This window comes from Ochotona curzoniae, unplaced genomic scaffold (genome assembly GCF_017591425.1).
Source record: "Ochotona curzoniae isolate NIBS_2020 unplaced genomic scaffold, NIBS_Ocur_1.0 contig_3350, whole genome shotgun sequence".
Classification (NCBI taxonomy): Eukaryota; Metazoa; Chordata; class Mammalia; order Lagomorpha; family Ochotonidae; genus Ochotona; species Ochotona curzoniae.
Window position 1 is genome coordinate 204,175 of NW_024465827.1, and position 17,693 is coordinate 221,867.

General features: G+C 39.5%; 2 protein-coding genes and 1 non-coding gene across 3 annotated transcripts; 1 reads left to right on the plus strand and 2 right to left on the minus strand.

The window, feature by feature from the left end:
- Positions 1-1,249: 1,249 nt before the first annotated feature.
- Positions 1,250-2,206, plus strand: LOC121156334 (olfactory receptor 14J1-like). Its single transcript, XM_040979959.1, has one exon. The coding sequence runs from the start codon at positions 1,250-1,252 to the stop codon at positions 2,204-2,206; it is 957 nt and encodes a 318-aa protein (XP_040835893.1).
- Positions 2,207-2,766: 560 nt separating this feature from the next.
- Positions 2,767-2,873, minus strand: LOC121156343. Its single transcript, XR_005883845.1, has one exon. It is a non-coding gene; the product is annotated as a U6 spliceosomal RNA (small nuclear RNA).
- A 13,348-nt stretch (positions 2,874-16,221) lies between these two features.
- Positions 16,222-17,172, minus strand: LOC121156320 (olfactory receptor 12D3-like). Its single transcript, XM_040979943.1, has one exon. The coding sequence runs from the start codon at positions 17,170-17,172 to the stop codon at positions 16,222-16,224; it is 951 nt and encodes a 316-aa protein (XP_040835877.1).
- Positions 17,173-17,693: the final 521 nt, after the last annotated feature.

A 17,693-nucleotide genomic window follows, 5' to 3' on the forward strand; every position in this document is an offset into this window, starting at 1 on the left:
AGGGTGGCTATTCAATCACTAGCTGAAGCCACTCTAACAAAGAGAGATGCTTTATTGGTCTCAAAGTCAGTCAAGATTCTGCCAGAGGTCAGATAACGAAGAGACAAAGAAGTATGGTGATATTTCACTCAGGCTTATTACCATAAAGTTTAAAGGGACTGTTTGATATGGCAGATTTAAAGTTCATCTTAGAACTATCAGATTGAATGAAAACATGCAAGAACATGAAGCTACAAGACCTTGAATCATCTTCTGCACCTTCCTGGGCCATTAGCAAGGTACTAAATTGGAAGTGGATCTGTCAGAACTCGAATCAGCAACCATGTGAGATGCTAGCTCTACACACAAGAGACTAATGTGATAAGCCAACAATCCAGCTCCTAGATTTTCTCTTACATTATACATTGGATATGGATAGTTTATTTTCAGATTTAAAATTACTTCATTTCAATCACTGTCTTTCTCTTCTTTGATTATACTGAACAACCAAAATGACTCAGTGTCTTCAACTGAAAACACATGATAAGAGAAGTTAAAATGAAGATTCAGAGAAAGCCGTTAAACACCAGAATATTCTTAATACCATCCGTCTAAACCCTGCATCCGAAAATGACATCTAAGTAAATAATCCCTTTGCAAAAGGGTTTTCTCATCATTATAATGAAGTGCCCATCCAACAAAATGTTAATTGGAAGAATAATAATGTTACTGAGTTTGGCCTTTGGCTCCACAGCTTCAGAGGGTGTGCCTGCAACAGCACAGCACTTTTCTGATAGCAGCATTTGTTGTTACCTTGCCCAACAAACCAGCCCTTCATCTCACTTTCCAATAGTATCTTTCCTCCAAAACAAAGCAATGTGCTGCTGAAATGCAACTCCTCCAATTTCCAACACCCTTAATCCAGAGCCCATCACTGCCTTTCTCTTCATCACAACAACAGGTTTTCCTGTTGAAAACATGGAGTTAGATGTTTTCCCAGGCAGTAAATACAACTCTATTTTCCTGACAAAGCCAGTTTCTTGAAAATATTCTTACTGCTTGTGACGACTGTGAGCTCCTTGAGCATAAGAAATGCAGAGTTTCCTCTTTGGCCCCTTGCTCCCCAGCATTAAGAACACACCCATTAGATACTATAAGCTAAGAATTAGTTGCTGATGATGAATAAATATTTAATTTAATATTTCTGGATTACATTTCTCATATGCTTCTGTCTTTCAGTCATCACCTCGATTTCATCTTCAGAGTGACTATGACAAATGTGACCACGATGGATGGATTCCTCCTCGTGGGGTTTTCTGACGATCAGGAGCTGCAGATCTGCTATGCTCTGCTCTTCTTGGGGATCTATCTATTGGCCCTGATGGGTAACTTCACTATTATCATCATCACGATCCTAGACCAGAGTCTCCAATCCCCAATGTATTACTTCTTGAGGCACCTGTCCCTTCTGGACCTTTCCTTTATTTCTGTCACAGTTCCCCAGTCCATTGACAACTCACTGACACACAATGGCTACGTTTCATATGGTCAGTGTGTGCTTCAGATTTTCTTCTTCACATCTTTCGCCTGGATTGAAATGGCCATTCTCACAGTGATGTCTTATGACCGCTACGCAGCAATCTGCCTGCCACTACGTTATGAGATCATCATGTGTCCTACAAGCTGTAAGTGGATTGTGATAGCTGCATGGCTAAGTGGAAGCATCTCTGGAACTTTGTACACAGCCGCTACATTTTCCATTACATTCTGTCGAGCCAAAATTATTCACCAGTTCTTCTGTGATGTCCCTCAGTTGGCAAAGCTCTCCTGCGCCCATGATTATTTTAGGGTGATTGGAGCATCTGCTTGCATGGCTGTGATGGCATTTATCTGCTTCGTCTTTATTATAGTCTCCTATATTCACATTTTCTCCACTGTTCTAAGAATACGCTCTGCTGAGGGCCAGTCAAAGGTCTTCTCTACCTGCCTGCCCCACCTCTTTGTAGTCTCTTTCTATCTTTCCACAGGAAGCTTTGCATATCTAAAACCAACTTCAGATTCTCCAACTGCTTCTGACCTTGTGGTATCTGTCTTTTACACAGTAATACCCCCAGTGCTCAATCCTGTTATCTACAGTCTGAGGAATGAGGCCCTAAAGGGAGCTGTACGAAAGTTACTATTGCAAGGAGTCTTTACAAGGAGAAAGGCATTTTTCTCCTATTGTTGATGGCTGTCCAATTTTATCCACCCACAATTTTTCAAAATTTTACAATGCAGTTTCATAGAGCCTAGAATTTCCCTTCTACTCTTCCTAAGTCTTCTCACCCGCATTTGTTCCCCATATTATTACAGTAGTATAGTCCTATAAGCAGTCGTAAGTCTGTCATTCTGCTCCTTAAATGTATCTTGACATTGCAGGTATGGCCAATGGCAGATTCTATCAACCTATAGTCAAGATATAGTGAACAATTTCATTGAAGTCCATCTTTGATTTTGAAGTAGAGAGGCACACTGCATTTTATTTTCACATCTGGACATGACAGTCCCTATTACACAGTTATTATACATCCTGTTACATGGAAAAGTATTAAGCAAAATCAGCAATGAGGAAAAAAATAGGAAACATACAATAATCTGAAGTTATATAATGATTGATGTATTGCTGAAGAAATGAAAAAGAAAATCAAAAACCTTCTTGAAGCAAGCAATGCTACTTACTTTATGACCTATGAGTCAGTGAAGAAATTAATAACAAAAAACTTTTTTGAAGAAATAAAAATAAAAACAAAAAATATAGAATGCTTCACAAATTTGTGTGTCATCCTTGCTCAGAGGCCATTATAATCTCCTCTGTATCATTCCAATTTTAGTATATATGCTGCCAAAGCAAGCACCAAGAATTCTTTTAATCATTTGTTTTCTTCAAAATGTAATGTTCATAAAATAGTCAACAGCTGTTTTGTTAGATACATCAAATAATCATTTTTCTGTTAGAAACACTCTATCTTATTTTTTCACTTATTTAGTCTGTAGAACCATGTTCATGTTACTTCAAATTGAAACAAATAGTCATAATCTTGTAATACAGGCTTACTGCTTCCTTTTATTTTCTAATAAACATACATTGCCCACATATACACATACAGAGTCATCAGCAATCATAGCACATGTTATAAAAATAACTGCACAGAAAATAATTTAACAATAACAGGAATAAAATTGAATAAATCATCTATAGTTGTACCTACCATCAACTATTTTTTCAATTCTTTTAGTTTTTATATTTATATATACCTTTTACAATATTTCTTTTTTTAATATTCATTTTATTTATATTGGAAAGGCAGATATACAGAGAGGAGAGACAGAGAGGAAGATCTCCCGTCTGATGATTCACTCCCCAAGTGAGTGCAACGGTCGATACTATGCCGGTCCGAAGCCAGGAGACTCTTCTGGGTCTCCCACGCGGGTGCAGGGTCCCAAAGCTTTGGGCCGTCCTCGACTGCTTTCCCGGCCCACAGGCAGGGAGCTGGAAGGGAAGCGGGGCTGCCGGGATCAGAACCAGTGCCCATATGGGATCCCGGGCGTGCAAGGCAAGGACCTAACCACTGCGCCATCGCGCCGGGCCTCTTTTACAATATTTCTACAAATTTGTATGCCATTACTTTGTATACTTAAATAGTTTTAATATTATAATTTTCTGAAAGTACTCTGTTGAATAGAATTCCTAGAAAATACTTTTAATAGAGCCAGCTCTGTGACATAGTGGGATAAGCTATCCATGGGCTCATATTCAAATCCTGACTGCTCCACTTCCCATCCAGCTAATGCACATGGACAATCATCAGAGGGCCCGGTACCATAGCGTAATGGTTAGGGTCCTCGCTTTGAATACACCAGGATCCCCTATGGGCGCTGGTTCTTATCCCGACTGCTCCACTTCCTGGCCAGCTCCCTGCTTGTGACCTGGGTAAGCAGTCGTTGATGGCCCAAAGCCTTGGGTCCCTGCAGCCACGTGGGAGACCTGGAAAGAAGTTCCTGGCTCCTGGCTTTGGAACGGTGCAGCACCGGCAGTTGCAGTCACTTAGGGAGTGAATCAATGGTCAGAAGATCTTCTTCTGGTCTCCTCTCCTCTCTGTACATCTGCTTTTCCAATAAAATAAATAAACCTAAAAAAAAAAAAAAAAAACAACAGAAAATGGTTCAAGTACTTGGAATGCTGCACCCATGTTAGAGACAAAAAACAAAACAAAACAAAACAACAACAACAAAACCACAACTCCTGGATCCCAGATTAGGCCTGGCCCAATTTAGTCATTACAGCCATTTAAGGATGGAAGATTTTTCTTTCAGATGGAAGATTTTTCTTTCTCTCTGCCTCTCCTTCTCCTTCCAGGTAACTCTTCCTTTCAAGCAAATAAATAAATTTTAGGGGAGCCAGCCTAATGGCTCAACAGGCTAATTCTCCACCTCACAAGCACTGGCATTCCATATGGATGCCAGTTCTTATTTTGGCTGCTCCACTTCCACTCCAGCTCCCTGCTTGTGGCCTGGGAAGGCAGCAGAGCATGGTTCAGAGACTTAAAAACATGCACCCACATGGGAAATGCAGAAGAAGCTTCTAGATCCTGGCTTCAGATTGGCTCAACTCTGGCAGCTATGGTCATTTGGGGAATGAACGAGTGGATGGAATATCTGTCTCTCCTTCTCTATATAAATACACTTTTCCAATAAAAATAAATACATCTTAAAGAAATAAGTCTTTTTAAAAATGTATTTAGTAATTCATCTGTTTTATGTGAACTATTTCTAATCTTCAATTTCTTTTAAAAAGATTTAATTGTTTTGCTTGCTTATTTATTTATATTTGAAAGGCAGAGTTATAGAGAGAAAAAGGGAGACAAAGAGGGATATTTTATCTGCTGATTCATCCCCAAATGGCTGCAAAAGCCAGGACTGGGTTGGTCAGAAGCTGGGAGACGGGAACTCTTCTGGATCTCCCACACAGGTGCAGGGTCCCAAGGTCTTGGGCTGTCCTCGACTGCCCTCCTAGGGTACAAGCAAGGAGCTGGATGGGAAGTGGAGCTGCCGAGATTAGAACCGGCACCCCTATGGGATCCCAGTGTGTTCAAGGCAAGAACTTTAGCCACTAAGCTACCGCACCAGGCCCCCAAATGTATATATAGAAATAATAAGAAAGAAAAAAATGCCACCAGGTTGAATGAGGTTGCTGCATCTGCTGGTGAAAGTTGGAACTGGGAATGGGCTGGAATGGGCCATCTCAAACGGGGCCGGGAGCAGGCTTGGTAGGAGAACTTCGGGGACTCCCTTGCTAGGCTGCTGCTTCCACTGGTGAGCATGAGATCTGGGACTGGGGCAGTCCAGGTTGTACTGGGCTGCTGCACTGCTAATGCACATAAGAGCCAGAATGGATGTGGGCCAGCTCGGTTAGACTGAATCACCAGCTGGCAAGTGCCACGGCTCAGTGTGAGTCGTGTCAGGCTGGACAGCAGAAACCCCTGGCAGGTACAGGGTCTAGGGCAGGGAGCATGCCTGGCAGAGTGAGCATGAGAACCAGGGCTGGGGGTATGCCAGGATAGATAAGGTGGCATTACCTTGTTGGTATATATTGGGTTGGGTATGGTAGCAGGTTGGCGCTACGCAACATTCATTAAAGGCTTGGAGAGAGAGATGCTCGGGCCAAAGTGGACACCGGCGTAGTGCTGGAGAGCACCACCCTAAGAGGAAAGATGGACTGCAGGGAGTGGCCCCATATCCCCAAGAGCAGGCATCCTAGTTTCCAAGTCTTGAAAGCAGAACCCACCCTACTGTGCCAAACCACCTCCCGTGTAGTACTGAACATTGGAAGACGGTAATGGCATCCCTGTTATCAGTGAGTCTACTTGAGTTATTGAGGCATCAGACCTTCTGTGCTGATGTGATGAAATGTCTCTGAGACCTCATGGATGGGACTACCCCAGCACTGGAGCCTTCAATGAGAGTGAGGATTTTTACAGTGGTCTCTATCTCAAAGTAACATCACACTTCTGTAGCCTGTGCTCCAGAAGCTGGTGGGAGGAGACAATGTGAATTTCTTCTCCGTATCAAATGTCTCTGTATACTCCAGGTAGCTCCCCTTGTTGGGACTCAAATCTAGGATTTCAGTGAATCCTTCTGTGGCTCGATTGCCAATGTCAAGTTCACTGGAGATTGAGTCTAATGGGTCTTCCCTCTGCAATGGGGCTTTGCCCCAGCCATGGAGCCAGGGTCCTGGTTGCCAATGCACATGTTCCCTCTTCTTGTGTTACACCATATCTGTGTGTCTAATGAGATCCTCATGTCTTCTTTGTTAAGTTGCTATGTTCTTCCTTGGGCATTCACCTCAAAACACATTTTCTCATTCCAGTTCTCTGTAGAAAGAAGAGAAACAGTGATAAATCTGCTTGGCCATCTTCAGCTCTCACAGAAGTTTTACTTTATCATGAAAGGGTATAGAATTTTATCAAATAGTTTTTCTGCATTTAATAAAATGACTATGTAGTTTATGATGTGGGAGTATTAGTGAGATAATTCTAGTTTCACGAAGTATCACAGTATCAGGCCTGTACGTGAAATGTCCTCATCCCTACACTAGAGGGTACACACTTGTGAGCAGCTTTTGTAGCCATTTGCTTTCTAGGTGCTTAACCACCAGTATTTGTATGGGCAGTCAGCTTCATCAAAGCCATGTCATAGAGCCCACCCTACTTATCCTTCCCCTCCTTCCACTGAAGCTCACGGAGCTAGAGTGGTGCTGGTGTTAGAAAGTGAAAGCTGTGAACAAAACCAAACATGAATTCTAATAAAAATTTTTAAAGAAGAATTAATACCATAATCCACCTCAAAATTCACCAAAAACAAAACTTGAATAGAGGAATACTTCCCAAGTCGTAACCAAGCTTCTTATGAGAACCAACACCTCAGTCACTTCCTAACCCACCCCCACAATGCTGCAAAGATGCGTCCCCCAGACCCACCTCTCAGACACCATTATTAGCTCAAGTTTCAATCTTTAATCCAGCAATCATTAACATTAAGGACATAAGAGTCTGGGCCACCTGTGTAATGGCTCAGTGGTTGAACCTTGCCTTGCACGTGCTGGGACCCCATATGGGTGCCAGTTCATGTCCCAACTACCCCACTTTCCATCCAGCTCCCTGCTTGTGTTCTGTGAAAGTAGTAGAGGAGAGCCTAATGGCTTGGGACCCGACACCCTTGTGGGAGACCGCATGAAGCTCCTGTCTCCCAGCTTCGGATCTGCTCAGCACTGGCCATTGCAGCCACTTGGGGAGTGAACTAGCAGATGGAGGATCTTTATCTCCTCTCTGTAAGTTTGGCTTTCCAAGAAAAATAAAGTATTTTTTAAAAGACATAAGAGTTTAAGCTTCTTGCATCAATTTTGAGAAGTCTTCAACCCATAAGACATAAGTAATCCTTCCCGCCCATTGTGTGAAGGAGGAAACTGAAATACTGAGAAACTGAGTTATATGCTAAAAGTCACACACTTCATAATTAATGAAACTTGCCCTTAACTGCATGCTTATTTTGAGATCAAAATTTGGGCTCTGTTCTCAGTGGTTTAAATACGAGAAAAATAATTTGTCCTGCACCTCCTCTGATATAAATAAGTATGTATAGGAAATTTGTGTTTTCTTTAAAATTAGGCAGTACAGAATATGTGTGAAGAATTAAGATATATTGATCACAGGTGCTGCTAGTTCTCCTATACTCATTTCCAGGACACAGCACATAACAAGTATTAAGTGTCAAAACTTTTAGTATGTTGATCAAATACGTGTGAATGTTCCTTTGGAGAGTAGCTGTGAACCAGAAGTCAGAACAATAAATACATGAATTACAACACTTGGATATTCTAAAAGTCATATCAGATAGAGCTGTGTTTTCAATCGGAGACAATTTTCTCCACAGGGATATTAGGCAATGATTGCGTATATATTGTATATATTCAGTTATCAACCAGTAGGGACTGGGGGCATCCTGACATCTAGTGGACAGAAGTTAGGGTGCAGCTAAGTACTATAAAGCTAACAAGCCCCGCATAATGATAACAGTATTTGCAGATTCTTCATCTAATAAAGGACTAATATCCAGAATCATAATCAACTCAGAAACTTCAACAGAAAAATCATGCCAATTTTTAAATGGGCAAAGATCTGAATATACATTTCTCAAAAGAATACAAACTCAACAGCATACAGAAAACAAATACAAATGGGTAAAAACAGGAGAACATACAAGTTTAATGATCAGTAATTTATTTTTTTTTCTTTTCCAAAAGCTTTTTTTTTAATTTAAAAGAGAGTAACAAATAAGTAAATTGAAGAGATCCGACGTGGTTATTCTACCTGATGTACATGTTAACATCTCAATCACAGTGAAAGCTGGATCACATACACAGAAGCCTAACAGTTGCCCGGTTATTAGAAGTATGCTTGAAAAACAGTCAGAAAACCAGAAAAAAATGTACATTGTTTTCTTATAAGAAGGGGAAGAATATTTTTATGGTAAGAAAAAAAATGATAGTTCAGGAAAAAAAGAAAGAAATGTAGAGAAGCCAGACTTGGCCCTTTTCTACAAAGTGGAGCAGCTTTGAGCTGAAAACTGATAAAAGAAAATTTCTGAGACAAAAACTTCCTCTGCCAAAGGAAGGAAAAATTAGTGTGAACTAAGTTTACTAGAGAAATGGCTCCCATCACTGGGTTTTAAGGAGTTTCATTAGTGAGGAAATGATTCAAAAAGGTACATACTAAAATAACTCAGGAGTGTACATGAAAAATAGTATTAACTAGGATAAAAAAGCAAATAACATGTTATATTGTTTAATTTTCTACTGATAAAATTTCCTCAACTGAAAATCTTCCCAACCGACTAGATGCGTACATTCTGATCCCAGAGAAGAAAAAAATGACATTGCTCAAATTGATAGTAAGCACTGGGTGAAATAATATGCAATAATAGCTATTTTCACATGGAGAAGACTTGTGGGATATGAAATATTTCAGAATTATTTGTGTAAGTTAAAGAAATAGCCAACCTCACTTTATTTTAAATAAGTCTTTGAAAAATAGTGTCAAATTATTTAAAATCATAATTCTGACTTCCATGTGCTACCGTGATGCTATTTTTAAAAAACAAATCTTACAAAAGTCATTTTGTAAAATATTTGTACAATGGACCTACAAAAATTCATTGGAATACATGTTGCAAGAAAGCTCTGCATGGACTTCAAAAATGCTAGAAGCAAAATAAATCTATATTTTAATTCTATTTTCCATGAGCTCTTTGAAGTTCCTCTTATTTGATGTTTCCACAGAGAAAAAGAAAATAGAATCATTGTCCCCCACTAGATATTTCTGACATTATTGAAAAGGTCATCTTCACCTGAGAAATACTGTAAGCTCTAGCTTTCAAAGCTAGAGGAAAGGAATTTAGAGACCGTCTTGCATGCCCCACAGCTAACTGTACTTAACCTGTACAAGTGCAAACCATAATTCATGGATAGCAGTGGATTATAGAAAACCCTGATGTTCTCAACATTCCCCCAAGGATTTATAACCTTAATTCACAGAGAACATCATGGAATAAAATGCCTCTTGTAGCTAGTTTTTTTTTTACAGAAATATGTTGCTTATTTATTTTGACTTGAAATCCAACTTAAAGAGTAAGTGCATGTATTTCATGTTACAGTAGGAAATTGTCGTTTATAAACATTACAAAATGAGCTGCACATGTAGTTATTTATTCCATGGGACATATTCTCACAAAATATATATTTGAGTACATTTTAAATTAGAAATTGGACAATACTTTTATTTCCTTTACATATTCATAATTTCTAATTTAATATCTTTTATTAAAATAAGAATCATACTCATACATTAAAAGGAAGACAGTTTTTGAAAATATGTATTTATTATTGGAAAGGCAGATTTACAGAAATGAGAGGCCAATAGACAAAAATTGCTAGCTACTTGTTCACTTCCCAAATGGCTGCAACGGCTAGAGCTGAGCCAATCCAAAGTCAAGTGCAAGGACTTTTGAGTCTCCCACGTGGGGGTCTTGTTTTATGCAATAGAATCTGACTGCTGTAAATATCTTGTTCTGTGTATAAGCGCAACAAGCCAACTTTTGCTCTTCCAAAAAGAAGAGAGCAGTGATGTTGCATTATAAAACTTAGCAAAGTTATTTAAAATATTACAATATAAGTATCAAGGGAAATAAAGTTGCCACAGTTATAAGGCACGCTCTTTTTAGTTCTGTGGGACATAAACTACTCAATTTGTAATTGTTTTTAAAAGATTCAGTTATTGTAACAATGAACAATAACTGATTGACTAAAACAAGTGAATAAGTAATTGAATGACTGTATTTATATATACACATGCATGAACGAGAAAGAATTGTAATCAACTGAAATCTTGATTCTCTGTATATGTATACCCATGTTTATGTATATGTGTATTATTATGTATGTGTGTGAAGTATTAATGAGGCTCCAGGGCTCATTCATTTGTGGTCAGTGGTTATTAGAACAAAGTCAAAACGCTGAGGTTTCCTGGGGCGTCCTGTTATTGCTCTTGGGATTGACTCTCTCTGCATAGCCGACTGGAACTTTCCGAGCAGTCACCTCTTTTCTCCTGAGGACGCCTTAAACTTTGGAGAAAGTTTATGTCAATACTCTGTGTTATGTGGTTTGCCCCAAAAGACCTGTTCCAGGGGAAGCTGCTAAAGGCATGAGGCAACATTGAGAGAAGAGTCGCCAGTGACTGCCTAACAAACTGGCGCCTCTGGAGACAGCCTTGACTACACAAGTGCATAGCCGGATGCCTGATCCACCTTGCTCTTCAGAGAAAAAGAGTTTCTGTGCACCTCAACAATTACATCCTTAATGACTGTATGGAAACACTTGCAGCGCTTTAATAATGCAATTACCTAGGAGCATTCTAATGAGCCCCCTGTGACCTACTGGTGGAACCAAAACTTTTTGACAAGAGCCGGTTTCATGGAGACACTGGTTAATTACATTAACGACTTTGGAACGATGGCTTTAATCAGCTATAGCTTGTTCTGTTTAACACATTTTGAATATTTGCCGGTACAAGTTTCAAGTTTTGGGCAGTACATGTTTTCAATACAGATACAGGCACTGAGCAATCTGCAGTCACAGAGAAAAATAAATACTACAGGGGCCTCCAAAGTTTCTAGCTATCTATTGCCTGCTTTGGGAGAAGTAACTCGAACTCCAAGATGTTAAAGTCTTCTCCGTTTTGCGGTCACATGGGCTAATAAGAGGAAATGCTCCCCAAAAATTGATTTGATTTCTCATTCTTTTAAAATGTTACAAAAAATTAATTCCGATAATCTTTAATATTGTTAGATTTCAGTTAAGAAAACAGCTTTTTGAATTAGATTGTGCAAGTTTGAATCATGTCATCTAAGGAAAGCTAGTTAATTTTGTGCCTTGACTACTTACCTATAAAAAAGATATTAGTACCTTTCTCATGTGGCTGTTCTGAATACCAAATAGATTAATATGTTAACTGTGTTAAATATTACCACACTATTATGTGTCTTCCAGCATAACATTAGCAAAATGAACCCAGCAAGACTTCAAAAAGGTTATTTAGAGGTGAGTATTTGGAGTAACAGTAAAAACACCACTTACGTTGTTTACGCTCTATACTGGAGTGCCCGGGTTTGAGTCCCAGCAATGCTCCCAATTCCAGCTTCTTACAAATGCACATGCTGAGAAGCAATCCTGATGGCTCAGGTAGCTGAGTTCATGTCACCCATACATGAGATCCAGATTTAATTTCTGATTCCTACCCTAAACCTGGCCCATCCCAAGCTACTGTAGGTATTTGGGGAATGAGCCAGTGGAAGGAAGTTCAATGTATTCCCCTCTCTCCCTCTTTCTGCCCTTCCAAAATAATTCAATAAATGTTTTAAACAAAGTTATGACTAATTCATAAAGTTGTTTGTCATGATTATAAGGTATTTATTCCAGAAACAGGGAGATGATTCACTATTCATAAATCGATACGCATAATGCATAACATTGAAAGAGCAAAGACTAAAAATCACACAACCATCACAATAAATACAGAGAAAGCACTTGATAAAATCCCATATCCGTTATAATAGAAACCTTCAATGAAATAAATACAGAAGAAGCACATCCCAACAAAACAAAAGCTATATATGACAAGTTCATATCAAATATTACATTGGATAGAGAAAACTATAATTGTTTTAAAATCTGGAACAAGGAAGGTTTAGCCAGAGTAATGAGACAAAGTGATGAACATATGAAGAAGCCAAGTTATCGCTATTCTCAGACTATTATTCCTTAGAGAGAAAGGCCTAAACACCCGATTAATAGACTATTAGATATAAGAAATATGAGTGAGTCTTGTAATGAGTTAAATCATCACTTGTGACTTCTGTTTTGGGATTTGAGTTCTTGGAAGAATCTTGCCTCCTCTCTGTCCCAGCTCCCTGCTGATGCCCAGTCCAGCAGGCAGCAGATAGAAACTCAGATATTTAAATTCCTGCCATTGTGTTGCAGACCTGGATGGAGTTTCTGGCTCCTGGCTGTTTTGATCATAACTGCCCCATAGTATGTCTTGAAAACTGCTACTGTGATGCCTCCAACTTTGCTTTTGTAGTTTGGGACTGCATGTTTCCTGCAGGCAGCAGACAGTGGGGCCCTGTTTTTAAATCTATCCTGCCAGTGTGTATCTCTGAACTGGGAGAATTTGGGTTATTTACATCCAAGGGTACTATTAATAAGTAAGTCTTGGTCCTTTCATTTTTCCATAATTCATTCTAGTGTTCGTTTTGGATTTCCTTTGTACTTTAGCTAGATTTTTGCCAGTACATTCTTTCATGATAATGACTATCTTTTTCTGTTTCTGAGTAAAATACATCCATGTATATACAAGTATCACTTGTAAGGCTTGACAAGTGGTGATACATTCAATTGCTATTTTGGAAAGTCTATTTCACTTTCATTTATAAACGGCAGCTTTGCTGAGTGAAGTTTTCTGGGCTGGTCATTTTTTTTTCCATATCATATTGTGAGCAGTGCTGCAAAAACATGGTGGATCAGGTTTAGAAGCATAGTGAGAAACTCTAGGCTTTATTCAATACAGTTTGTCTTACAAGCATCCAGTGATTGGGTCCAAATATGCCCTACACTGCCTCAAAAATCCAAAAATGCCTACCAACAATAGTACATCTTAGTTACAGGAAGTACAATCATCTGACACATTTTTCACTAAATGGAATACACCACATTCTCCAAGCCATGGGACATCTTTAAAACTGTATCAGAAAGTCTATGAATCTATGAATCTTGGGGCATTTACTTTTCTATCTTTGAAACATATTTTTTAAAAGATTTATTCATTTATTTCAAAATAAAAATTTTCATCTGTTGGATCATTACTCAGATTGATGGCAACAGCCAGGGCTATGCCAACCCAAAGTCAGGAGCCAGGAGCCAAGAGCTTCATTAAGGTCTCATGAGGATGGCAAAGGCTCAAACACTGAGCCATCTTCCTCTGCTTTTCCCAGGCCATGAACAGTTGCTAGATTGGAAGCACAACAGCCAGGGCACAAACTGGTGCCCATATGGAATGTGGCATTGCAGTCAGTGACTTTGCTTGCTATGCCACACTGCAGGCCCCTGGAGCACATATTTCTTATCAGAGTATCCACCCTTTCTTACTCAATAGATACAGTTCTCATAATGTGAATAACATAGTAAATTAAAATTTTTCCCTGCATAATTTTCCCATGATCAGGAAGCCTTCAGATAATTTAGTGGCAGAGAGCTAGAAAATTATAGTCCTGATGCAAGGCTGTGAATATTCATCTCAAATAAATGCAAAGTATTTTGGATCCTTCTTAATAATCAGTGCTGAAATTAATGCACTCATCAAATTACTATCCACAGCTGCTAAATGCAGCCAATTCAGTTATGCAAGCAGACTGTGATCGTGAGTGGTGTGCAGTCCTATGCAAATAGTGAATCTATTGTGATTGAATGTAGGCAAATAATCTTTTCATCAACTAACATTCAAATGCAACACCTGTCCCACAATCTAGCAAGGCCACAACATTTTGGATTATCTCTTGCCATATGAGCTTTAAAAATATCTAACTATTTTCTTTCCCAATGTGTAAAATTATTTGATTTGAAGGTCATATATGCCCTTTGGGTAAGAACTAGGAAAAACTTCTACCATACACACTGTAAAATTGCAGGTGCTTCCTCAAGAGTTCTGTATCCCTGAATTGAAGAACTATGATAACTGATGCAGGTCTGGAAACTGAATGAAAACATAATATGTTGAGATGGCTAATGCCAACATTTTGCTTATCGATTCTAAAACATAGTGAACCATCAGACTTTGTTGTTTTACATAGTGTTCCTAATGATCAGCTAGCCATCATCACAGACCCATGTGGGTCATGATCCTTGAACAGCATTCCAAACTTGCTGATTGCTGCAGTGATTGAATCAATTTGGTTCTGACCGATGCACTGTAAATCGCATCTCTAAAAAAAAGTTAGTGTTTCTCTCCATCAATGATTCATTAATAAAGGAAATTATGAAATTTGGGCATAGTTTTTTCATACATGGGTTTTTTTCTAAAGCTTTTTATGAAGCTAATACCTTCATATTATCAAAATCACTTAAGGGCCTCAAGCAATGGCTCAATCCTCCTCTTGCAAGCGCCAGGATCCCATATGGGTTCTGGATCGTATCCCAGCTGCTCTGCTTCCCACCCAATTCTCTGCTAGTGCCCTGGGAAAACCACAGAGGACCAAAGCCTGAGGATCCTGCACCCATGTGGGAGACCTAGAAGCTCCTGGTTTCTTGTTCCTGGCTTGGTATCTACTCAGTTCTGGCATTTGGGGAGTGAGCCTGTGGATGAAAAAGCTTTCTCTTTGAAAAATCTGAAAAATCTGCCTTTACTATAAAAATAAAATAAATCTTAAGAAAAGAATCATTTAAGGTCATGATCATAAAACAATTTATGTAATGTTAGCATTTGTTTTTGTGTGGGGGTAGGAGCATATGAGACAGAGATTAATGATACAACATTATGGAACTAGCCCAAGCATCATAAGTTAAGGGCATAGTCCTGCAAAATTGTGCCCTAACTACAGATGGCATGTATATGTTTGGAAACTGGAAGTGGTCAGCTCATTTCTAATCAACTGGCTATCAATTTAGAGGCTCCAACCACAGTCTCATATTTGATTATTTATTGGGATGACTCATAGAACTCAGGAACCACTATACTCAATATTAAAGTTTTATTAAAGTAAAGTACACAAATCAGAGCCAACTAAAGGGTGCAATCAAGGGACAAGTTCTGCTAAGGTTGCCAACCAAAGCTTCCCTGTTCTTAAGATGAGATGTCTTTCCCAATGCATTGATATTCAAAAGTACGGAGAGTATTGATATCCAGTGAAGTTCACTTGAATTTTTCATTTGTTGATGCATAATAAGGGTATGTATTTATGGTAACAACTACGCCTCAGTGATGAGTTGAGTTGTTATTTAGTCTCATTCCATAGCCACAGATGACTGAATCATTGAGACATGTAACTGAACTTGGTCTCCAGCCACCCTCCCCTCCTGAAGGTCAGGTTAATAACAACATAATTCCAAACCTCTAGACCTAAGCTCATTGTTGGTCCTTCTGGTACAACCAGGCTCAATGCAACCATTCTGGGGCCTATCATGATTCATCTTACAAGTATAAGCTCAGTTATGATCCAGGCCGATGGATAATAAAGACATGTCTCTCATATCACTGGGAAAACTCTTAGGGTTTAGCAGCCCCTGGCCAATAACCCAAAGCAAAGGCCAGGCAAAGCCTTCAATATACATCAAGTGCCTACCCTATGCATTTCTATCCTTCCTACATCATTCATTCCTGTATAGCAATTAATTACCCCTAAAAATTTATTATTGGGTGCCCCAGTGCACCAAACTTTAACTGGTACAAGATTATTTAGCTTATTTTGGCTTATTCCCAAGTTTCTTGTTCTTGCCATATTACTTTATTCCCTGATATAAAATATACTCAAAATTTATGAGAAGAAACTAGAAATCAAGTAAATTGATTATTTGTTACAGTGAAGCAATGAGTCATGTCAGTCCTAATGGTATTTCTGGCGGTCTTTAAACCACTTACTTCCAAAGATTTTCTTCAAAGCCAATAGCACTTCTTTATTCCTCAAGGTGTATATCAGTGGATTCAGGACGGGGGTGACCGCGCTGTAAATGATAGCCACCACCCGATCCTGACTCATGGAGGTGGCTGAGGCAGGACGAATATATGTGAAGCCCACGGGTCCGTAGAAAAGACACACAACCATAAAATGAGAGGCACAGGTGGACAGAGCCTTGCGAAGGATCCTGCAGGACCAATTCTTGAGTAGAAGGAAGCCAATGATGTAGAAGTAGGAGAGGAGGGTAAGGAAAAAAGCGCCCATGGATATGCTGCCTGTGACCACGGAGAGCAGCCACTGGTTAAGGAAGGTGCTACTACAGGCCAGTTCCAGGAGAGGCTTGACATCACAGAAGAAGTGATTGAGTTTCTGAGCATGGCAAAAACTCAGGCGTGCTGTCATGACAGAATGCATCAGAGCATAGAAGAAGCTGGTAACCCAGGCCACCGCTGCCAGCAGAATACACACCTGGGGGTTCATGGCGACAGCATAGCGAAGCGGGTTACAGATGGCCACAAACCGGTCCAAGGCCATCACAGCCAGCAACATGGCCTCTGTACTTCCCAAAAAGTGAAAGAAGTGTAACTGTGTCATACAACCTAGGAAAGAAATGGCCCTGCGAGTGGAGAGGAGATTCATGAGGACCTTGGGAAGTGTCACCGAAGAATAGCAAATATCCAGGCAAGAAAGATTTCCCAGGAAAAAATACATAGGGCAGTGCAATTTGGGTTCCAGGATAACAATCGCTAATATAGCTCCATTTCCGATCAAGTTTATTAGGTAGATGATCAAGAAAATCACAAAGAAGACAGGCTTCAGCTCCTCAGCACTGGTCAGGCCAAGTAAAAGAAACTCATTCACGGTTGTGACATTCTCCATCGCTTTGGGGAGCAAAAATCACAGCAACAATCGTCATGATTTTCTTAAATGTCCATCTTGTACTTTGGGAGTTAATGGGAGCAAGTTTATCTTTCGTGTACACCCGAGAGTGAGCTATGATGTGACTACTATATGGGAATGCTAAAGATAAACCTACTTAAAGCAAAATTAAAGAAGATGATATATCCCTGATAAGTCCTGAATCCATAAAATGGCATTTGATCGATAACACTAGCATATTATTAATCGATTTCATATAGGTAAAAGGTGCTTAACAGAATTAGGAACTGTAAGACCTGAACTCACATGTGGCACTGGAATTTGGATTCATAAAATTTAAAACACTGATTGTTTATAATTACCTGAGATGATCAGCGTCCCTTTTTATCACTGTTACTGCTACTGCCCATAAATAGCAGAGATCTGCTCCTCACTGCACCTTCGTTAGGGCTGGGATACAAGAATGGACTCCATGAAATGACTGACAGTCTCCTACGTTGTTGGGAGACACTCCAGCAGCA

What these genes read in the sequence shown, in the direction of transcription:
- LOC121156334 (XM_040979959.1), top strand. Translation starts at nt 1,250, where the DNA reads ATGACAAATGTGACCACGATGGATGGATTCCTCCTCGTGGGGTTTTCT.
- LOC121156320 (XM_040979943.1), bottom strand. Translation starts at nt 17,172, where the DNA reads ATGGAGAATGTCACAACCGTGAATGAGTTTCTTTTACTTGGCCTGACC.